This window comes from Aulonocara stuartgranti, assembly GCF_965226115.1.
Source record: "Aulonocara stuartgranti genome assembly, chromosome: 23".
Lineage (NCBI taxonomy): Eukaryota > Metazoa > Chordata > Actinopteri > Cichliformes > Cichlidae > Aulonocara > Aulonocara stuartgranti.
The window spans coordinates 13202574-13225679 of record NC_138958.1 but is presented as its reverse complement, the minus strand read 5'-3'; the positions used below and the strand labels follow the sequence as shown (position 1 = coordinate 13225679).

The 23106-nt window shown below is 43.1% G+C and overlaps 4 protein-coding genes across 16 annotated transcripts in view; 2 read left to right on the top strand and 2 right to left on the bottom strand.

Annotated features, from left to right (window-relative positions):
- Positions 1–202: 202 nt before the first annotated feature.
- LOC309699945 (uncharacterized protein) lies at positions 203–3586 on the top strand. The gene is given in 9 exon segments (XM_082523227.1): positions 203–520; positions 1612–1679; positions 1751–1908; positions 1987–2090; positions 2407–2568; positions 2651–2856; positions 3026–3105; positions 3188–3242; positions 3244–3586. Coding segments are annotated over 9 exon segments (1062 nt in total). The 5' UTR covers positions 203–361; the 3' UTR covers positions 3314–3586.
- Positions 3530–14245, bottom strand: LOC309699942 (basic immunoglobulin-like variable motif-containing protein). 3 transcript variants are annotated; one of them, XM_082523213.1, is made up of 10 exons: positions 14195–14245; positions 9441–9983; positions 9230–9359; positions 7281–7376; positions 7083–7187; positions 6905–6999; positions 6694–6826; positions 5813–5896; positions 5639–5735; positions 3530–5560 (listed from the first exon to the last, which is right to left on the bottom strand). In XM_082523213.1, exons 2-10 carry the CDS (start codon positions 9913–9915, stop codon positions 5264–5266), a joined length of 1512 nt encoding a protein of 503 aa, XP_082379339.1. In that variant the 5' UTR covers positions 9916–9983; positions 14195–14245; the 3' UTR covers positions 3530–5263. The 3 variants fall into 3 exon arrangements, with proteins under 3 accessions (XP_082379339.1, XP_082379338.1, XP_082379340.1); XM_082523212.1 differs by lacking the exon at positions 14195–14245 and adding an exon at positions 12270–13099; XM_082523214.1 differs by lacking the exon at positions 14195–14245 and having other exon boundaries at positions 9441–9647; positions 9787–9847.
- On the top strand, positions 12821–18968 carry LOC309699944 (inosine-uridine preferring nucleoside hydrolase). 10 transcript variants are annotated; one of them, XM_082523224.1, is made up of 8 exons: positions 12874–12893; positions 15322–15385; positions 15478–15597; positions 15852–16040; positions 16764–16946; positions 17091–17202; positions 17279–17415; positions 17493–18968. In XM_082523224.1, exons 4-8 carry the CDS (start codon positions 15858–15860, stop codon positions 17856–17858), a joined length of 981 nt encoding a protein of 326 aa, XP_082379350.1. In that variant the 5' UTR covers positions 12874–12893; positions 15322–15385; positions 15478–15597; positions 15852–15857; the 3' UTR covers positions 17859–18968. The 10 variants fall into 10 exon arrangements, with proteins under 10 accessions (XP_082379345.1, XP_082379343.1, XP_082379350.1 ...); XM_082523222.1 differs by lacking the exon at positions 12874–12893 and adding an exon at positions 14260–14289; XM_082523219.1 differs by lacking the exons at positions 15322–15385; positions 15478–15597 and adding an exon at positions 13826–14018 and having other exon boundaries at positions 12821–12893.
- Positions 18969–19043: 75 nt separating this feature from the next.
- The window catches only part of tmem131 (transmembrane protein 131), a 42374-nt gene continuing 38311 nt past the window's right edge, over positions 19044–23106 (bottom strand). For both annotated transcript variants that reach the window (XM_082523195.1, XM_082523196.1), the window contains 10 exons: positions 22886–23067; positions 22678–22808; positions 22301–22419; positions 21455–21589; positions 21212–21362; positions 20940–21058; positions 20767–20848; positions 20247–20350; positions 20007–20164; positions 19044–19923 (listed from right to left, as the gene is read on the bottom strand). In XM_082523195.1, coding sequence (XP_082379321.1) covers positions 19645–19923; positions 20007–20164; positions 20247–20350; positions 20767–20848; positions 20940–21058; positions 21212–21362; positions 21455–21589; positions 22301–22419; positions 22678–22808; positions 22886–23067 — 1460 coding nt within the window. In that variant the 3' untranslated portion in view covers positions 19044–19644. The remainder of the gene's footprint in view (positions 19924–20006; positions 20165–20246; positions 20351–20766; positions 20849–20939; positions 21059–21211; positions 21363–21454; positions 21590–22300; positions 22420–22677; positions 22809–22885; positions 23068–23106) is intronic.

The following is a 23106-nucleotide window of genomic DNA, read 5'->3' as shown; positions in this document are numbered from 1 at the left end:
GGATGGATATCTTAAATTAAACTGTATACGTGATAATTATAAAGCAGTACAAAAGAAAAGCTGCGCTGTCTTGCTCCAGTGGTTGTTTATAAAGTAAAGGAGCGAGCAAGAATCGGATTCTGGTGAAATACAGTGTGCATTTATTGTGTAGGAGGACATCTAGTGGCGGTCTGCTGATGCTGCGAAGAAGTTCAGTTTTGAGCGGCCATAAACGCACCTTCACTGTTACCCGGAAGGACAACATTATGAAACGTGAAGGATCTGATGTTGCACTTCACTCTCTTCTGTGTGAATAATTAAGCTGCCCGGTGGTGTTATTTCAGAGGAGTCAGCGTTAGTAACTTGACTGAATGATCTTCTTATGAAAAGCAGTGCAAAGAATTCTCCAGTAAATCTTTTAATAAAGTGTTGCTCCATGGGCTCCTCTGCTCTTCTCACACAAATGGTTAATGATGAAGGGCCATTGATCCTAGATGGTGGACTGGCAACTGATCTGGAAGCGCATGGAGCCAAACTGCAGGTAAATCATAAAAATAACCTGCAACAGGTCACCATTTTCTATTGATTAGACTAATTTAATTTCTCTCTGGAGATGTTTTGTGTCTATTTTTAATCCATGTCTGTATTTTGAAGTTGATGGCAGTAACATATCTATAAAAAAAAGGGTGGGACAAGGCCATGTGTCTGGGAACTGAGGAGAGCAGCTGCTGGACTTATCAGGAGAGGAATGTCATCCCATTTTGGTCTGATACAGGATTCTAGCTGCTCAGCAGTCCTGAATCTCCTTTGTTGTGTTTTTGGTTTCATGATGCTCCAGACGCTTTGCTTGATGAAAGGTCTGGACAACAGGCCTGCAGTTCAGCACTCAGACTCAGATTTGATGAAGTATGCTGTTTACCATCATCCTGCTGAAATACGCAAGGCCTTTCCTGAAAAAGACGTCACCTGAATGGGAGCATATGTGGCCCTGAGATGTCCAACCCACTGAAACCCAAGAGATTCAAAAGCGCACAAAACAAAACAGAAGTGTTTTTTCTTCTTACATTAAGTTTCTTTGTCTACAGCACATCTGTTTGTGAAGTTAGAAAAACTCTGTCCACTCCACCCGAGAAACTTCCAGTCGTCACCACACCTGCATTTCCTACACGTGCTGGTGAAACTTGTGCAACTTGGGACTTGTTAGTTGCTCACAATGCTTCACCTGGGATGTAGACTGCAGATATTCCCTACTTAGAATCACAGCTTGCTGAACTTTACAGAGTCAGTCAAACCTGAGCATCAAAGGCTCATCTGCGATCTGAGTGTACTCTGTATCTTTGCAGCATAGTTTTGTATTTATTTTCAGAGAGATGGTTAAATGACCTGAATATATCCTCTGGCCTTGTTCTCACGGCCTGTCTGTGACTGTGAGCTACTTGTTTTTCACAGCTTTTATTTTTTTTTCATTGTATTATCTTTACTGAATTTCCCAAATCTGCCCTCTTGAGAAATATAAAGTACGTAAACAGGTGAATAATATTTTTATCTGGTCTTTACAGATCAAATATAAGATTTTTTTTTATTAATGTGAATCTGGACTGAAATTCGTGTGTGTGTGTGTTACATATGCAGGGAGACCCTCTGTGGAGCGCCAGGCTTTTGCACACTGCTCCTCAGGCCATAAGAGATGCTCATTACAGGTGTGTCCATGCAAAAAATGTTGGTAAATACAAATCAATCAGCACTTAATGTATACACTTTGTGTGAACAGGTTCCTCCTCAGTGGTGCCGATGTCATCACGACAGCCACATACCAGGCAAGTATCCCAGGATTCATCAGCCACCTGGAGGTGAGCGCTGAACGCGCCAGAGAGCTGCTGATGTCCGGAGTTCATCTGGCCAAAGAGACGGTGAAGAGGTTTGAGTCAGGTAGGAGAGCTTACGCTGAGCTGAGCCGACTCTTGCTGTAAACTGTGATATAATCTCACTGTTTATTTCTCTGTAAAGGGAAGAGACGCCCCCTGGTGGCAGGCTCTGTGGGGCCGTACGGGGCCTTTCTCCACGATGGCTCGGAGTACACTGGCGCTTACGCAGAGCAGATGAGTGTTGAAGTAGGTACCCCTCAGCCACCTACTGGACTTTATGCCTGCTTTGAGAAGATTACCCAGAATAGTTGTTTATATCTCCGGTTCTGGTTCTGTTTATATTTTCGGTTCATTTCATGAAAAATCATTAAGTACCTCCTTTTTTGGGACAATAACTTCAGTATATTTAATGACACTATGACACTTTTTACCTTAATACTATGGCTACTTTCAGAATTACAAACAAAATTGAAGCATTTTGAGTACAACAGAGATCTATATGACATTTTAATTGTAAAACACATTTAAGCTGTGTACACTTGTGTCTTTAATCTATTTGAAGGAGCTTAAAGTTTGGCACAGGCCTCAGGTTGACTGTTTAGCAGCTGCGGGAGTTGATCTGATCGCCTTTGAGACAATCCCGAGCATCAAAGAGGCGGAGGCTGTGGTGGAGCTGCTGAGGGAGTTTCCAAACTCAAAAGCCTGGCTGTCGTTCTCCTGTAAGGTAATCGCTGCCCGTGAACAGCGATGACGAAAGATCCATATTAGTTCGTTGTTAGTCACACAATGACTCGCCTCGCCATCAGGACGAGAAGCGTATATCGGACGGCAGCCTGTTCGCTGACGCCATGCGGGTCGCCGAGAGATCCACGCAGCTGCTCGCTGTGGGAGTCAACTGCTGTCCTCCAGACGTGGTGGAGTCGCTGCTGGACTCTGCTGGACCGCTGCACGTCTCAAACATGAGCTGGGTGGTGTACCCTAACAGCGGAGAGGAGTGGGACACTGAGCGGGGGTGGGTCTGAAGCTAAATTAACACACTAAGTCTAAACGCCTCACATCAACGTTTACATTCTGTAAATACAACATAAAGCTACCATAAAAACTTGATTCCTTAAAGAGAAAAAGGAAAATCTGCTAAATATCTGTGTGGATTCAGTAAAGGATCTTTTTTTCATTCAAAGGTGGCAAACATCAGGAAAACCATCAGGATGGACGCCTGATCTGAGCCACATGTGGGTGAAGCAGGGCGCTGCTCTGATAGGTGAGCTCAGCTGCTTTCTCTTATACTCAGTCTTTTTCTGTTTTGCAGCATTTTCTCTGAGCAGCTCTTCTCTGTCTTACAGGGGGATGCTGTCGTATCGGCCCTGCTCACATAGCAGAGCTAAGACAGCAGTTAAAGGGGCGTTGAACCTCCAGCCTCTGCAGAGAGGCCTCAAAACTTGGCTGCCTACAAGAACAGGACAAGCTGAAGGAGGCAGAAACCTGTCACTGCTGACTTTCTGCAAATTATAATGAAATCTGTGATTGATTACATGATGCTGGTGACTAAGACTTTCATGGTAAAAAGGGTTCTACATGCTTTATTTGACATGAAATGAGACTGTGAATAAGCCGTGTGAATAAAAGCAACACCGGAAGAGTCACAATAAATGTTAAACAAAAAAGAAATACGAATGCTGCAGGAATTCTTAAAAATCCCATTTTATTGTAAAATAAGTCAATAAATAAACCACTACATCAAACCCACTTAGGTACACAATGACTGTGTGTGTGGGTCAGAGACAAACGGACCCACAAAAGGTGCAAAGAAACATGTAAAGGAACTGCTCGTGTCTGAAATAAACCATGAGTGTCACTCGGAGTGTCCAAAGTTTCTACAGCTCCTGTGTTTAAACACCAGGATTGTCTACCGTCCCCCCGGAGATTTCACGAAACACAACACAACGCCAGCAGCTTTCACGATACTTTAACTGGACGAGCCGCTGAACGCCAGGTGAGAAACGATCCCACCTCCTGTACCTGTACGATGAGCTGCGTCTGAAAGAATGTACAGTGGATGTGTCGGTGCAGCTCAGATTAAACCTGCAGAAACGTGTCTGTGATGAGCGGCAACGCCGTGAGGTTTGCTTTGAGTGGGTCCGACTTCTCAAAGCTCCTTTTATTTATTATTTATAGATTTATTCATTTATGATTGCGGCCAAATCTCTTGCGGGAATGATTACAGCAAACCAAAGCATCCTCCCTGTTTCTATTAGAAGAAAACGTTCTGCTGGGATATTCTGCAGAAGTGTTGCACGTTTTCTGATTGGTCAAATATTTGAGCTTTTCGCAACAGGTGGCTACAAATGAGTTTATTAATTTCAGTTCTTCTGCTGCGTCTCGACACAACAACACAGAGCTATTGAAGAAATTCGGCTGCTGCCAATCCACATTTCCACAGACCGAAGAACCAAACTTGCCGTAGTGTTACAAAGAGAAAGTTGAGACGATTTACATGGGAAACATGTATTTGAGAATTATTTCTGAATTTTTACTCACTCAACACTCAACCTTTTTCCAGAGGAAATAACTGTAACTGGTTCAATGTCGCCCCGGTTAGAAGGACGCAGACGACTGATGGCCTCAAAGTTTACTTCGTTAGTTTGTCGGTTTACTGCTTCAGACTGAAAACACAAGGCTGGAAAACCATTTCAAGTTACTGCTGACCTGAAAGCTGCACGCAATGCTACATGGGCCAGAAATTTCATGTGGATCAGTCATGGAACTGCCTCTGTAATGATTGCGAAGCAGCTGTCTCCATATTGCTTGTCTTCACTGCTAAAGGACAAAGTGAGCAAAGAAAAAGGATATGGCCACAGGAGACAAACAAGAAGTGAAAACACCCTAAAGAGAGTATCTGCTTCAAAGCACTAAAATGAGCTGAACATGTGGTAGTCTTAAATATTCAAAAAAGACTCTTGTGATTTCTGTAAAGCTTCTACTGTCAATAAATTCAATAAAAACTGCTTCCTGGTCACTTCCCTCTATAGGTTTTTAACTGGGAGGAGACCCCCTAGCAGACCCATATCTCATTTTGACTGGGAACACCTTGGGATGCCGCAGGGGGAACGGGAAAGGTCACTGGGAAAAAGGATATCTGGCATAACCTGCTGAGCCTAGAAGTGACCCGACTTTGGATAAGCAGAAGAAATGGATGCATCGAGCAGTTTTAGGAGATGATTTTAAAAAAAATGAAACTACGTATCTGAGCTGTTTTTGGACATTTAAAGAGTCCTAACGCTTCACTAACAGTGCATTTTGGTGTTTTCATGCCGTTTATTAACAGTAAACTGCAGAAAACCCCAGACCTATTCTTTAACTTCATAACTTCACTACTGTTTAGATACTCAGTCCTCATCCTGCTCATCCCTAAGAACCTTTCAGTCTGTGATGTCTTCTTCGAGGTCGCTGTCGGGCGAGCTGCGCTGTCTGTACTCCGTGCTGTTGGACAGGCGTTTCCAGCTGGTGTCTTTCTGGCTTCCCATGCTGTGCGAGCGTCCCAGCTGGGCCATCCGCTTGGCTGACGTCCTCTCTTCGCTGTCGTCGCTCGCGTGGGCCCTTTCCGTGGCAGATTGGTGAAAGTCGTGCCGCAGGTTTTCCAAATTCAGCGCCCAGGGGCCAAGCTTCTGCCAGTTGACCCTCTGGAAGGCCATGATGCAGTGCAGGTTTCCACCTACCTGCGAATGAAGAAGCCTTTTAGTTATTCACCATCTCAGACACACAAACATTTAAACAGCTGGTCTGAGAATTGGAACCTTTTTGGTTTTGCGGCGCTGAATCCCCCTCTCTGTGTGGCGAATGTCCAGGTATTCTGGATTTTGGGTGTTGAGGTCAGTCACGATATCCAGCCACCTGCAGAGAGAACTTCCTGTTAAACTGCTTAACAGCAGCAGACGTGGAAATGGAGTAAAAACTGAACAGAAACATACTTTTTACAATGAATAGCCGGATGTTTTCTGCTGGGTTCCCCGATTAAGATCCAGTATTCCATTTCGTTAGTGGGAAGAGCGCCCCTTCACAGAAAACAGGACAACATCTGTTACTAAAAACTAGTCAACTAATTTGTTAATATTTTCATATGGTGACATTAAGAATGTAAAGTCTCTTGTTTAAGTCCATAAGATTTTACATCTCAGGACATAATAAAAAAATCAGCTGCTCCTCAGAGGGTCATAAAATTAGGTAAATTAAGTTTTTTAAAGTGTGCTTTCATGGATTTAACCTTTAACATGCTTATTGTGGCCTGTAGAGTTATGGAGTTTCTCTGAGCACTGCAGGGTTTGAGCATGGAGTGAATATGCTGGGATGTCCACTCCTGGGAAGACTTAGCACACACCTGAATGTGCCGAAGCCTCTGCTTTTAAAGAGGTGTTCACACTTCCTGAGCACCTCTAAGAATAAACAGTTTCCTGTTACTTACCCTCTAATTCAAGTCAAGACTTTGTCCTCAGGACTGCAAAGAGTCCCATTAAAACGTCTTTTTCACGCAGCCAAAAGATTAAATAAAATCTCTAACAAACGTAAACTTACAGCAAACAATGCAACAAAGAAATATGACAAAACAAAACAACTCTACACAAAAAGAAATAAGCTAAATTAAAAAGTCTAAAAAAGTTAAAAAAAAAATGAACGAGCATCATCAAGTAAATATCTACATAAAATAAAATGAGCCTTTAATGTGGATCAATGCAGTAAACCGAAACCTCATTCATTATATTTTGTGCAGGGGCTAGCAGAAAAATCTCAAAACACAGCTTTTAGCGAGCACTGATCTAAATGAGCAGTTCTAACTGCTGTGACGTGGCGTTACCTGTACGCCTTTGCTGCTTTGAGCGGCGTGGCTTCGAACCCCACGGGGCAAAAGTAGTGGTTCTGACAGTGGTAAATGTAGGCCATGGATTCGTCCTTCAGGCCTTGTGTCAGTTTCATCAGAGCTCCTTCAGCTGAAAAGAAGAACGAGTTTAATCACTCAAGCTGCACATCTGTAAGAATAACAGCGCTGAGTGGGTCAGCTGACTCGCCTGTTTCTCCTGCTGTCTTGTGCTTTCCGTGTGGTTTGTACAGAATATAGGAGCAACCTCGCACTCGGAAGTTGTCGTTGATTTGTCTGAACCACCTGTGAGGAAAACGCACTGACTGCAGACCTGCGCACTCTTTAGATTTTTTTTTTTTAAAGTAAAAGACGGAAGGTTTGTGTACCGCATCAGTGTAGCGTTGCCGGTGAAGGGACCAAACTTGATTTCTTCAAACGGCGGCTGAAACCCCAGAATATGCAGAGCTTCCTCCTGAGAGATGGGTGGCAGACTGGCAATGCAAACAAACATTTACACCTTTTATTCATCGCCCACACTTCATAAGCTGATTTTTTTTTTACGAGATAAGATGCAGGCTGCTCACTTTCCTGCGCCAAGCGTGCTGTACAGGAAGTTCCAGCAGGAAACCAGCGAGGAGATCCCACAAGACGTCTTATACTGTGGCCGACTGATGCAGTACCTGCAGAAAAATGGATTATAACACAAAAGACAGACTTCTGTTAAGGTAACGGGTCCTCTCCGAAAGAAGACAAGAGCTTCTGGAGAATCACCGGGGTTGCAATGAAAATACTTTTTTATGTGGGGTTTAATTTCTTCAAGTATTCATATTGGTTTATCAAAATTGCCAGAAATAACAGGAAATGCTGGATTACAGTAGGAAGGTAACAAATATTCACTGCCTTAAATCAATGTGCAACCATTCAGCAGAATGGCAGAGTCTTACTCCAGAAAAAACCCGGAGGACAGAGGCAAACATTTGGCACTGCCCTCACAGCTTTCAGTCATCCGCCTGTGCAATTACAATTTCAGATAAATGAACACTTCTAGATGCAGCTGTCACAGCCACAGCGACAACAAAATGAGACAGCCGTTGTGCTGTGAAAGAAAAACTCATTCAAATAAACACAAATGCGCTGACCGTGTCCTCGCTCTTTGGTTTCAAAACTTTACTGCCCTTCTTTAGTAAATCCTGACCCCAGGGGACAAAAAAGGGCATTGAGCTGGCTCTAAAGCTCTGCAGTGAAAATGGAGAGTGCAGAGAGTCAAATCAATCTCTCCCCTTTTATCTCAGACAATCAAATGTTTCCATCCATCCTCTACATGACTGCCATCTTGTGGCCACAGTCAGCAGTTGTCGCTAAAGCTGCGCTTATTTCATGCACAATGGAGACCATAGCTCCCTCTGTTATATAGTCGTGTCCGTCTCCCAGTAACACTGACCGGAGGAGCTTTTTTCTGATGGTTTGCATATGCACATTTTGGACAAACCTCTCGTCTGGTCTGATGGGAAACAAGAATGCAAGGGAAGCAACCCCGGCTCTGCTTTCACTGCTCTGATATCAATTATGATTGACCCTTTGTGTGGAAACACAGCTTAGTGGTGGAGTAGCAAGTAAAAGAGCTTCAGTGATTTACCGTCGGCGAATCACCTCAGCCGACATGTGTGATGTAGAGAAGATGAAGTTTGAAAAGGATGTTAATAACTCCTTTAGTACATTAGCAAGGGAAGCTATAACCATAATGGACATAATAGACAGTGGCGCTGACCATGTCTGGTCTAATAAAACAGGCAAGCTGAGCAGGTGCAGGCTCAGCAGCACTTTCAGAATAGCATCTATAAAAATCTCTAAACGTAATAGGTTTAACCAGCTGTTTTGCCAACACTCCACCAACATTTTCCATCCATATTTTAATCCCCCGATAGATATTGACCATTAACCACGTCACACAACACTCAACGCTTTTAATTCAGATTATTTTTTTGTGATTAATATTTTCATATACTTTTGTAGACCTGTATTTATCAGCTCATTAACTTTTTTAGAGATCATCGCAAACATGTGATGTTGGACATTAAACATTAAACAGAATAACTATTTACAATGCGCTCAACCTTAAACATACACAGCAGTTATATGTTTAAGGTAATATAAATAATACACGATTTAACACGGAGAGAGAACATTATTCTGTAGAGTGATTATTTTTACTTTTGATATTTTAGGCACAACTTTCCAATAAAACAGTTTCATGTATACTGAGGTGTTTTCATAGTGTTTTATTGGTTCTTTTCCTAAACAGATAGTAGATACAAAAATGTGAAGATGTCCATGTAGAGTGAAAATAAACAGCATGAATGGTATGTTTTAATCTGATCCAGTTTATCTTGTTAAATAGTGAGTAAATAGTAAAGAGAGATGTTTTTTGTTTGTGTGTACAGGGAGATGGAGGGGATGGTCTCTGCTTTCCTTTCTGTAAAAGTCACTGCACGAACATGGAGGAAATGAAAATGGAGGCTAAATATAACATTACCATCTTCTGAGGTCGAGCACTTTCCTCTGTTTGATCTCCTCCAGTGAGGCGTGAGGAGGGACATCTTGCAGGTTCCTGCTGGGTCTGTCGGATGACTTCATCTTCTTAGCGCCGCATTTCTTACCATTGCCTGAAAAAGTGTTTCAAAAAACATCAAAGTGTGACATCATGTAAACCAAACTGATTAAATTCACTTCCAGACCTTTCTTACTTGCTCTTATTTTCCTTGTATATGCAGTGTTGAAGTCTGCTGTGTCAATCTCCCAGGCCAAAATAGGCTTGGACACGTCCTCCATGTCACAGTCCTCGCCTGCCCCCCCACGGGAACCTCCAGTGTGTGCGGCACTGAGCTCTGTGGAGGGTTTGGGCTTTACACGTGGGGATCCGTCATCCTGCTTCTTTGAGAGCGCGTCCCTGCCTGTGTTTGGGGGGCAGTACACGGAGGCAGCCTGGTTTAAGAGGGCATAATCAGAGCAGACTGTGTAGAACTTCTCACGGGAGTGTGTGACCGGGCAGGTCCACGGCAGGTGGAGCTCAGCACTAGAAGCCCGCCTCACCCTCGCGGCATCCCGGGCCAGGGACCGAATCAGGCTGTGCTCCTCCTCCCTGTCTGCGGTCCGCTGCAGCCCTGATGGCTCCGCAGACCCAGACAGGTTTGTTCCCTGACCCTCTGAGGTGTTAGGCATCGAGCGGCCGCTAAGCTGACTGGCAACAGAACCGGACGAGACGGAACGCGATGATGGAGAAGTGACCTCTGCAGGGAAAAAAGGAGGTTATTCAAAATATATGAGAAGAAGATGAAAGTGCAGAGATAGAGACCTCACACTGCACTCAGATAGGAGAAATCAGTCAGCTAATAGTTTTATCTGACACAGAAACATCTGTATTACATCAGGATAGCTCAGCTCTGCTGCCACAAACACAGACACAGGGGAATCTTACATATGTTACATATCACAACAGATTTTTATTCACCAAGCTCTTTCTGTGTATTTGTTCTCCCTCTCCTTCTTCTTTGTAATTTTTACCACACTGAGCTTGTCTTCCATTACTGTATTTTATTTTACCAAACTATTCTACTTTATTTTTGCCTTTTTGTTGCACGTGATGTTTAATATTTTAATATTTTTGCTTCTGTGAAAGGAATTTGCATCCAATCACCTGCCTTCAAATGTATTTGGATCATACATTGGAGAGAATGCAGAACCAAAAAGCTCCTGAAACACATGAACCAACTTTCTTAGTCTAACAGTTACCATAACTAGCAAAATCCATCATTATCAAAAATTTCCAGTGGACTTTTCAACAAGATTGCTTAATAATTAAATAATTAAGTCCTACAGAGTGAGGGGATGCCTGAGGAATGGAGAAGAAGTGCACTGGTACTGATTTTCAAGAACAAGGGTGATGTGCAGAGCTCCACACCATGAAGCTGTGGGAAAGAGTTGTTGAAGCTAGGTTAAGTAGCAGCAGTATGCCTTCATGCTGAGAAAGAGCTCTACAGATGTAATGTGTGCTTAGGGAGTGTTGATGGGGGAGTACAGAAAAGGTCAGAAGGAGATTGACGGTCTCTGCATGGATCAGAGAAAGGATATTATAAGGCGCCAAAAGAGGAACTGCATAAGGAAGTCAGGAGTGGCAGAAAAGTATGTTAAGGTCGTGCAGGACATGTATGAGGACAGCGAGACAGTGGGGAGATGTGTGTTAGGAGTGACAGATGGGTTCAAGTTGGGGGTGAGATTAAATTTTTTTCAGTGGTGATGGAGAGGCTGATGGATGAGGTCAGGCAGGAGTTTGCAGATGACACTGATCCGTAGTGATCAAGTGGAGTCTGCAGAGGTGGAAGTCTAACGAAAGACTTCTTTAAGTTGCTTGAAGACGTTTCATCTCTCATCCGAGAAGCTTCTTCAGTTCTAGGGTCAAATGGTGGAGAGTCCCAGATTTAAACCCTGTGGGAGTATCCCCCCAAGAGGGACAAAAGGACCCCCTAATGATCCTCTACCCAATCACATGAGCCAAGGTGTGAAAACGGGTGTAGGTCATAATCAGCCAAGGTTTCGGGTGAGCTCATTGTGAAACCTAGCCCCACCCTATCATGTGATTTCCTGAGGTCATATGGCCCAGGATGTGAGTGGGCGTTAAGGCGTCTGGGAGGGAACTCAAAACTGGATTATAGATGGCAGACAGTTGGTGTCGTAAGCCACCGCCTTTGTTCAAAGATGGTCGCTCACAGTGGACATAAATGGCTTCTTTTACTCCTCTTTCAAACCATCCATCTTCTCTGTCCAAAATGTGAACACTGGCATTTTCGAAAGAGTGACCTTTGTTCTTTAGATGCAGATGGACTGCTGAGTCTTGTCACGTGGAGGTGGCTCTTATATGTTGTGCCATGCGTTGGTGAAGTGGCAGCAGAGGTGGAAGTATATACTGGAGAGATTGAATGGAGATCCGTAAAAGCAAGCCTGAATACATGTTTGTGGATGAAAGAGAGACGGATGGAGCACAGGTAACGAAGATAGATCGGTTTAAATAACTGGGGTAACTAACTCTCTCGACCGCGGACGAGAGAGGTGAAGACAGGAGAGCAGCAAGAGTGAGAGGGAAGGTTTACAAGATGGTAATGAGACCTGCTTTCATGTATGGTTTGGAGACAGGAGGTAGAGCTGAAGATGCTCAGATCTTCATTGGAAGGGATGGTGGACAAACATGAAGCAGATATCAAAAAATAAATTTTATAGACAAAGTAGAGTGTTAATAGGCAGAGGGTCTTATACAATTGTAAAGCAAGCTAGCTCCTTCATTTATATACAGTCTTTAAATCGTCCCCCTGGCAAACCCAGTGTTGGTCCACGTTAACGAAAACACCTGAAACTATGAACATAACAAATTCCAAAGACATAATCCTGAATGTCACTTGTCAGGCTCACGGAGAGACAAACAAGCACTGTTCCTCTTAGCCTTTAGCCTACAATGAGTCACCTATCATAGAAACAGACAGCATGGCTCTTGATATCCACCTAAACATTAACTAACGGTTCACCTGTAAAGCTGCTGCGATCACCCACAAACATCCAATTTGGTTAGCGGACGTAAACACGCCCAGCCGTCATTTTCAGCATCACAGATAGACTCATAAAATCTTCAGTAATGACCACCCTTGGCGGGGAGGCGGAAAAAGATAAAGCTGAGAGCAAACTACCAAATCGCCGCACACATTAGCACGAAAAATGTGGAAAATAGCCGAAAATAAGCAACAAACGTCGTCCTTCTGACCCGCAGCCTCTTCCTGAGCAGGTCCATCGGACTATACCATTCTGAGGAGCAACCGGGAGGAAGGGAAATATCAACGTTGTTAAATTCTTATAAGATTGTTAAAAAAACAAAAACAGAAAGTTTAAATGAGCAAAAACACTTTTCATCGCACACATGTGTATGTTATTGCACTGCATTAAATTTACTACATATTTGGACGTGTCCAGTTGGCGCCTCCTCTTCCCGTCTCAGTAAAATTATTTCTCAGTTTAAACCAATCACAGTAGAGCGCTTGAATGGACGAGTCTCGTCAGCGTCACGTGATATATTCAGATAGTTCCTGAAAGTGCATACCGGGCAATTTAAATTTGTAGACTCAGAGACACGTCCGTCGATACATTTATTATTTGTGGTAATTATTAATCTCTAAATGCATTAACTTAAAAAAAACGTTATCTTATATGTAGTTTCATTAATATATATGTATGCGGTGAGTAAACGGTCACCGTTACCCACGGCGTTAACAGTTATTACTATGGCTTTAACGCCATTGTAACAAGTTAACATTGTTTTTCCATCCACCCATCCATTCTCCTCCGCTTATCCCTTTTCAGGGTGGGGGACTGGAGCCTATCCCAGTTGTCATAGGGCGAGAGGCAGGGTACACCCTGGACAGGTCGCCAGTTTGTCACAGGGCTAATTTAGAGTTATGTCTTTGGGCTGTGGGAGGAAGCCGGAGTACCCGGAGAGAACCCACGCAAACACGGAGAGAACATGCAAACTCCACACAGAAAGGCATATACTTAAAACATTTTCCAAAAACCCAGGAGTTGAGAATCTCAATACCTCCATTGGTTTTGCCGAGAGCAAGTTAAATGCAGACATGCAGTAGGCTTGAATGGGAAACTGCCTGCTGATATTTAGCAAAGAATCATCAGTTACTAATGTAACATAAACTTTTATAAACCTATAGACATGTAATGACATGTAGAGCTGCATATTCTGTAAATTAGTTTCTGTGTATATGGAAATAAATATAATGAAGTTAGTCTGTAGGCACATTTTGAGGCAGATCAGTTTGTACTAAAAAGGGAAAGTTGAGACTGAAGGCAGACGCTGTCCCAAGCATCTTTATACATCGCCCTGTGGTCCAGAGGACGACCCCTGTACCACAATGCACACAAACACAGAGTGCATAGCTGCTGATCATAGCTATACTGTTAAAAGTGTATGTCACTTTTAACAGTATAGCTACAAAAAATGTTAATAATGACAGCATGAATAATAACATAACGGTTAATATTTTTCTGCATTATTTCAAGGCATTATTTTAAACGTTTAAAGGTTACCAGTGCCACGCCCTGTACTCATACCAGTAAGAAAGACTGAGGAAAGAAAAATGGAAGAGATTGGGACAAGACAGTGTGACAGAGGGGAGACGGCTATAAGAGAGAGACCGGAAATGTGTCCCTCTGCGGCTCACGAATTGGTCGAGCGCCTGCGGAGGCTCTTTGAAGCTCAAGCACGCAGACCTAAGGTGAGTCTGTTCATTGGAGATCCGACTTAAACCTTTAAAAGCGAAAATATAATTACATTACTTGCAGTTTAAACCGCACGATCACTCTATAAATACAGATTGGCCGTTTTTGTAGTGGACATACTGTGATTTCTTTCTTCTAACAGGTGACCTGACTCTAAAAACTATAAGCAAACCTGAACTTTGATCTTTGCGCGTCCTCTGGCGGTCGTGGCTTGCTATTGGATCACTTCCGGTTCCTGTTACTACTTACAGTGGTGTTTTTCAGCAGGTTAATCTGTGCATTACATGCTTACATGCTTTTGTTTAACGGCTCATTTCACAATGTAACCTTCACGTTCTTTATCAGAAACACACTCTTTGCTGAATCATCTGCAAATTATACGCATAATATTCACTCATTGTTTGTTTAGGAAGCTAACCTAATTGCTAAGCTTAGCCGAATCACTAGCAGAATGACTTCTCCTGTCCCTGGTGGTGTGCTATATGATAACAAGTAAAATACAGGGCCAATCTTACCGATACGGATACTTCAAAGTTATAAAAGCAGTTTATACAGAGCAGTGTGCTTGAACATGTTACAATGGTCACTAAATCGCAGCGATAGTAACTTTCCATAATAATTAGTTAACACAACAAAACAACCCTTTCAGCTTGTCATGTATTTTGAAACGTTTTTTGGTTTTTAAAAGAATTTATTTCATTTAATTTTTTTTAGAAACCGAGTTTTAAAGAACCTTGGGTCAACTTCTGTTTTAAATATTTGTTCATGGTTAAGATATGTTTTTCAGTTCCAATACTAGAATTTATTTAACACATTTCAGATGATAATATTATTTGAATAACCAATAATACTTCTTTTTATTTACATAACGCCAAATCAGATCAACAGTTGCATCAAGATGCTTTTTATTGTAAGGCAAAGAGCTAACAATCAAGATGACCCCCTATGAGCAAACCTCACAAACTTACTTACTTAAATACTTTATTGAGTAATTGAGTTCATTATTATTAGGTTGTTTTAAAAACATTCTGAAAAGCCTTTAGTTTTCAGGGCTCTCTTTTGTGGAAACAGCTCCCAGTTTAGTCAGATTTGTGTGGGATATTTTGCTCTTCGTAACAAGTAACAAATATGATTGATGTGATATTGGTGTCAAAACTTTTTTTTTCCTGTAAAAAGATTTTAAATGCGCCTTTCGGTACCTTTCTGAACTAAAATGACACCACTGACTCTAGTATTATCTGTAGGATTTTCATTGCTAATAGAGCATTTCCCTGGCATTTCTTGTTTTAACAAACACAGAAAAGAAAAAGGGCTGAGGGGTAAATCAAACCTGATAACAGGATAACACTCCTCAGAGGTCATGGTGAGGAATATTACACTGCTGTTTAGTCTTTGATTGAAGACTTGAAGATTAAAATGTCAAAAAAACAACAAAACAAAACCGTCTCTTGCCAGAAAGAGTAACCTCAGAGTCCAAAGGGTCACCGAGGAGAAGTTAATCTGTATGAGTGTCTCCACCTACCTGTACTGCCACAGCCAGGTGTGAGGCAACAAGAACCGAGGCAGGCTCCAAAGGTACAGAAGTCCACTAGAGGAGTTTCTCTCAGCAGATACAGGTAATGATGACAAAGGTCCTTCAGACAGCTCTGAATACTGAGCAGAATCTACTGTGTGAGCTGAGAATCAGGATCCTGGAGATATTTGATAGGCAGAGCAGTGAAAAACTCCTCTCTAATGAAAAACCAGGTGGTGCATATGTCCGCCTGTTAGGAGCTCATCATATTTTACTGTTTTACAGTTAATGTATTGTGTTGTTTGTAATCTTACAGGAGACCATGGAAAAGAAGCTAATGATCATCGACACCGATTGCGGCATAGACGATGCTCAGGCAATAATGATGGCGTTGGCGGCGCCTAACATCCACATCCTGGGCGTCACCTGCGTGTTTGGGAACACGACGGTCGACAACGTGTGTCAGAACGTTTTGAGGGTGCTCTCAGTCTGTGAGCGTAACGGGGTGCGTTTACTGAAGCTGTCTGAACAATCACAATCTGAGGAAATGCAGATTTGTGTATTTTAATATAGATGTAATGTTCTTAAATGATTCATTTTCTATGAATTTTTTACTGAATGTTTCACCTGCTGTGCAGCACTTCGGTTCACGTGTGTTTAAATGTGCTGTAGAAACAGTCTAAGTTGTTACTTTTCAAAGTATTGGTGTAGCACACAGACTCATTAGTCACAACAATTAGGGTATTGTCGAAATTAGAAGAGCACAGACCTCCAGCTATTCAAATATCAATTATTAAATAAAAACTGCATCACACACACACAGATGTTATGTTTAGAAACAATGATCTGTTTCTAAACTGCCCTCTCTGAGGTCCCTTTAAGGATTTTTTTTTTATACCTTTGTAAATCATCCATTGGTTGTTTAAACAGATGGGATTTGTCTGCCTTTGAGAGTCAGTAACAGACTTCCTGTCATGCATGTTCATAAAATGTTAGTTTAACCAGATTAGGAGAAAGGTTCCTGGACTAGTGAATTTCTGCTCACATAAACACAAATGGCAGCATTAAAGTAACATCCTTGGCGGAGTTTAATATATTGTAATCTTTGGTATTTTGTGACAAGTCTTGCTGAGCCTGGCCAGCAGGGTTTACACCGCAGTGTTGTGTCGGCAGAACTCAGGTGTTAATCTGTAAGGAAAGCTGCACTAATCTGAACTTCCTCCTGTAGATTCCAGTGTTTCGAGGTTCTGCTGGCCCTCTGGTTGGAGCGGGAAACTCACCCACTGACCACTTTGGAAGTGATGGACTCGGAGATGTGATAAAGGAGAAAGATCCTTGTTGGGAGGAGAAAATCCAAAAGGAGCATGCAGTTACCGCAATAATAAGACTGGTGTCCGAAAACCAGAACCAGGTTCAAAAACTCCTTCGTTTAGTCACAATTTGATCCTAAATTGTGATGCGTTTCCCAAAGAGCATGATTCTTTGCTCAGTTAGGCACAGATCTCAACAATTCCCCTTGAGAAAACACTAATGGAAGAAAACATGTCCTCCACAGGTCTCCTTGGTGGCTCTCGGCCCGCTCACTAATCTGGCGCTGGCGGTCAGACTTGACCCCCATTTTCCCCAAAAGCTCAGGGAGGTGTACATCATGGGCGGCAACATGGAAGGTAAAACGGCCTCGTGGTGACTGGTGTTCGAGCGTGAGGCGTTCAGGAGTGAATAATGGTGCTTCTGCCTTTATAGGAAAAGGAAACGTGACTCTGTGTGCAGAGTTTAACTTCGCCATGGATCCAGAGTCGGCCTATATTGTTCTTGAGGAGTTCCTCTGTCCTACCTACCTGGCATCGTGGGAATATGCGTGCAGAAACGCACTGACGTGGGTAAGATCTCCACGCTTAGAGAAGTGCATGGCCCTGCCATGTGGGTCACTTTAAACTGAAATTCCTGATTTGTGCAGGAGTTCCTTGAGGAGCTCGTCAATCAGGACGCTCCAGCTGCACGCTTCATGAGGATGATAACGTCTAAATGCTGGGCTTATTCCAGAGAGGCCATGATGACTAAGAGAGACGTGTACTTTGGGCCGGGCTTTGTCTCCTATGATTCCTACGCGATGGCGGCCTGCATCGACCGCAGCGTGGTGACGGAGAGCATCGAGTGTCCCGTCCGCGTGGAGCTCCAGGGCTCCATTGCTCGAGGCATGTTGGCGCTGGATCGCACAAATCAGCTGAAGAAGAGCCACAGCGTGTTTGTGTTGACTAAATGTGACACAGCCAAGTTCAGCGAGCTTCTGAAGGAGTCCCTCAGACAGCCCTGCAAGAAGTAAAGTCTGGACTTCCTTCATTTAACTGCTGCATCACTAAGTGCCCTTTGACTGACATCATTTTATAGCCACAAATGATGTCAGGGAAGATGGTTACTAAATTTTCCCACCTGACCAATCACAATAAGCTGGATTTTTTGGAATGTTTTATTTAATAAAGCAATGCAACCTTTTACCGTTATAGGCGATCGTGATTGTTTAAAATTAAAATCCCTCAAGAGTACATCAGAGCTAAGGACATTTAAACTGCAACCAAATCAATTTTAGACCCACTCCAAGTGTCACAATCTAAAAAATAAAAGCTATATCAGAAAATGATTTGGACTCAGGAGGATTCACGGCGAAAAGATGAGTGAAATTTTACAAAGAATGCACTTGGTAAAGTTTTTCTACGATTAATAATCAGAAAACGGATCGAACATTGAGGGTAACAAAGCTTGAAACTTTGTCACATGAAAGTTGTTTGTACTCATCTCACAAACACACCAAATCATACTGAGTAAATTTTTATTCTGTTTCCAATAATAAACTTTTAGCATCAGTAACATGCAACGTAACAGCACTAACGTAAAATCTCTTACATTAAAAATTACAATCTGAGACATAAGATGAGGATGCTCCACTAAACACGTGCTACGTTAACTTTAAAAATACCCTTTGGAGGGTTTCATTGGCTGTATGTTACTGTGTGCCAGTAATATATACAATATTCTTAACTAAAAATGTTTCCTATCATAACTTTGTCAATCGACTTTTTACTTTGTTTTTTAGGATAATGGGATATCGTGTCATAAACACATATTTATGTATGAGGAACAGAACCAGCATTGTTACCGTGGATATTTGATCGGTTTTCTTCAAACAGTAGTTTTGGGTAAACTTTTAGGGCTCAGGCTTTCAGGTGAAGCGCACAACAACCTAAACCTCTCTGCTGTTCCATGTCCAGTCGTGGATGCTCTTTGTAATGAGGTCAGTGTACGTACCCGAAGCTTCAGACGGCTCTTCAATCATTCTGAGGTTTTTCTACGTCTTGGGTCATAAAGGCTGGCTTTAGACACAGAATGCACTGAGGGGCTGCAATGAGGCCCAGTGTCATATAAAGAAGGATCATTTTGAATCATGCAAAGCTGTTGTAAAAGCCTAAAGCTTGAAATGTTTCAATGGAATAAAAAACCTGAAACATGAGCGTTTCTGCTGAAATCCTTTATTTAATTTTGCTGACAAATCGAGGTGATGTACAATACAAACCTCAAACTTAAATATTTTTTTGATCACCTGACCAATTTATTCCCACAGAAGGCTTTGAAGAAGAAGAAAAAAAGTAGTGGGGACATGAATTTTCTTGAAGCTTTTTTGGGGGCTGTTTCATGAAGAACAACTCTGGATTTATTCAAGATCCCTGCAGCCAAATAAAAGCCTGGTGCAATGACAGACCTCAAAGCCACCAGTAGGAATCCAAGTGATGGTGAAAGCGGGACTTATGGCTTCAAATAGACATCTATTCCAACATTAATACTGAACTTAAGAGATTTTGCTCCAAGTGTCACTTTTAAAGGACAAACGCAGCCTTCGCCGTGCTATCAGCCTCTTAACTTTAGGGAAACCTGTTAAAAGAAATTCAAATAAAAGTAAGCATCCCTCCCCACCCCCACCCCTCGGGAATAAAAAGCTGCAGAGACCTATACGCAGCGCCGGGCTGGCGATCGCTCCAGGCTGCTTCTTGTCGGGAATCTGATTACATGAGAATTTGCTTTATGAGTACAGAGAACTTAAGTGCTACGGCGTGGCCTTAGTTGGTGTTGTTGGAGGAGCTGGGCCACGGCTCAGAGCTGCGCCTGCTAACGGTGGGGCCCCACATGCTCCAGGGGTTGTAGGTCCGACTCATCTCGGTGGAAGCCACCACGGCTGGCGGTGGCGACGGAGCGGAGCTGCTGACGAGATCCGTCAGAGGTGTCGAGGTGGTGGTTGGAGGGAAAGGGTTTAAGGCTGGCTCTGCACTCGTTGACCAAATGGAGCTGCCGAAGGGTGTGGTTGTAGACCACGGGTTGCGGCCGTTTCCCAGGAGTGACTAAGGGGAAAAAAATTTAATACAATCATGAACAGGAAGTCGGAGTATCTGCGAACTGCATCATATCACAGAAAAGATCTCACTGTGGCTGAGGTGGGCGTAGAGCTGGGGGTGCTGGTCCAGGAGTGCAGGGGATCCGTGGGGCTCGGTATGTCCCAGATGGAGGAGGGGACGGTGGTAGTGAACTCTGGCCAGCTCTGCTGAGGCTCAGATGGCTTTTGGAGACTCATTCCACTGAACACTAAAAACAACAGACACCACACACATTTTAGCTGGAAGGCTGTGAACAATCTGAACACGAGGCTCTGCGTCCGTCTGCTTACCTCCCGTCAGGTTGAAGTGGTTGTTGGAGCCAAAAGCGGAGAAAGCGTTGGCCGACTGGTAGTTTGGACTGCTGGTCGTGTCGATTGGACTCCACAGTCCAGAGCTTTAAGATAAAAAGGAACGCTCAGTTAATAGAGCTGGCCCTGGGACACCGATCCAGAGTACTGCACATTACTGTCAGGCCACGATCGCAAGAGAGTGGAAATTTGTGCAGCAGTGTGCTGATCTACAAACAAGGACACAGCCACTTCCTTTCAATCCAATCCAAACATTTGTGGAGAGAACTGACGAGTTTCAGGACAGAACCGAAGCCTTGGCACCTGTTCGCAGCTTTGAGCCATTCACCTGCGCCAATACCATCCTCATAATATCTGCTCTGTCATTCCAAATAAATGAACACTCCTTTGGCAGAGCAGAATATCACCTTGTGCTTATTTCAACACTAATTTCAGCTCAATTTGCAGTAAACTGCCTCTAAAATGAGATATTTGTGCTGGTGCACACTTTCCTTCCTGTTACCTGTCTGAGCTGTCGCTTTCAAAGGATCTCATGTGCTCCAGACTCTTGCCTTGGCTGTCAGTTTTACCTGCACCAGAGCCACCTGAGGGAGGCAGAAAACATCCCGTAAACAAAGCACAGTGGGAAAAATGTTCCCACTAACATAAAGGACTGATTCAGCGCTCCATATTCACCTGGGCTTTTGTCATAACCTTTAGTTACAGCGTCAGCAAAGGTGAGGTTCCCGTTTTTGCCCGGCTGCGGGAGGGCTGCAGGCAGTTTATTTCCTGGGGCTTTCTTCTGGTTTATCTCACTGTGAATATACAGCACGTGTTCAGTACTCTTGTTAGAATTGCAGCATGCTTTATTCTGACAAATCAAGATAAAACATGTCCTGTCTATGGCCTTGGCGCCTCTCACTGTTAACAAAAGTCCTAAACGACTGACTGTCCTGCATGTGAATCACCTGTTGCTGCTGACCACACTGCTGTAGGTTCCTCGAGACAGTAAGCTGGGGGAGGTGGGTGGAGGGGAGCAGGTCCCAGCTGTGGCCGATCGCTTCAGGAAAGGATCTGCATTTATCGTCTGCAGGGAGATCTGCTGAAGACTGTCAGCTGCTGCAAAAGGAGACGGGAGTAAAGCAGCTCGTTAGACTCGTCGAAGACCGGTCTGAACGCGAGCTGACGCCACCGATTGGGTCTGGACTTACGGATGCTGTTTTTGGAAAGAGGGACGTCCCACTCAGGTGAAGCGCACTCCTTCTCTCCTTCAGAGCTGCTGCTGTGTCCCAGCTCTGACGCTTTGGGGAAAAAGGAAGGCCGCCCGTCCTCCAGCTTTCCGTCTACTGTGAAAAACACGCCAAAACCACCAAGGTCATTCTGTGGAAAGTGCCTCTTAGTTGCCTGCTGGCCTTAGTGGATCTGACTCTAAGAATCGGCTGATTTTTATTCAGCATGTTACATGACGCCATGCAAAGTTTTACCTTTATAATATGACTGAACTTTGGCACTGCTTATTCGTGTTATTTTTACTTCCTCGTAATTTCGAAGACAGACACATGAAATCTATGTTTGTATAAAGGTATAAAGGAGACGTTTAATATCCTGTAAGTTGTTTTGAGCAGCCACCCAGCCCACATGAAAATATGACCCCGCAGTGAATTTTCAGAAACAGATGAGGGCACTAATGCTTTCTGATTCTGCTCCTCTACATCACAGACATTAAACTGCTGCTTTTTATTCAAAGTATGAGCCCATCATAGTGACGCTCAAAGAAAAAAAACATGATTATATCTTGGCTTTAGACCATCAGATAGATAGATAATCAGGTGCTACACCCACTAAAAGTTAAAGGACTGAGCGTCTTTAAATGTGTTTTTCAGCTCTGGAAATTTCATTTGAATATCTGCTGTATTTATGAAGCCTCAAAAATGGCAGTAAAAACAACGAGAAACCCCTCATGTACTTCGAAGGCCTGTAATACTGAAAATATTCACAGTATGAAGGTCAAATTCTGGATGGCATAATTAAATAAAGTTATTGTATACAAAACTTACATCTAGGTTTCTGTAGAGGTCTCGTCTTTGTGATGCTGGTGAGAGGATGGAGAGATTTGGAGGGGAAGTTCTTCCGCTGCTTGGTCTCCAGCGGTGTTACGTAGGGCAGCTCGAGAGAACTGAGAACACGAACGATTTGTTCAGGAAGAGAACAAAGTGGAAGCAGTGGCTTGTAGTTTAACTTGTAGGTGACTGCGTGGAGTCACACTGAGCATTTCTATGTGCCACTGATGTTTTTGGTCAGATATCAGACGCAAATAGAACATTAAGAAAAGCCTTCTGTGGAAAATGTGAGGTCATAAATGAGTCCACTGTGTTATTTTAGTCACTTTAGGATGAAAAGTAAAAAAGAAAAAGAAAAAAAAAAAGACTCAAACCTGGATTTTTCTGCTTGGTTCTCCTTCTTTGTGATTACTTGTTTCTTCATTTTAGGTTTTATAAGAAAATTTGATGTTTCTTCTTTTGCCATTTCCGGGGTTATTGTCCTTCCTTTCTTTTTTACTGGTTCCTGGAAAAAGTGATGCATATTTTTAGCAAACAACAAACAGAGACCATGTGCTGGCACATACTTTAACATTTTTTTACCTCTTTAATGTTTGTCTCCACATCTGGATTGGAGGTCTCTGTAGTCGTGGAGGAGCTGTCGTCGTTGTCGGCGAGATCTTTGAGCTCGTCTCCCTGAGTCTTTACTGTTGACTTTTTCTCCTTCTCTTCCTTCTTTCTCTGGGCTTTTGCTTTAGCGCGCAGCTTCCCTTTGGATTCCAACCCTGCAAACGATATCAGCACACACTGTAAAACGCTGTGAA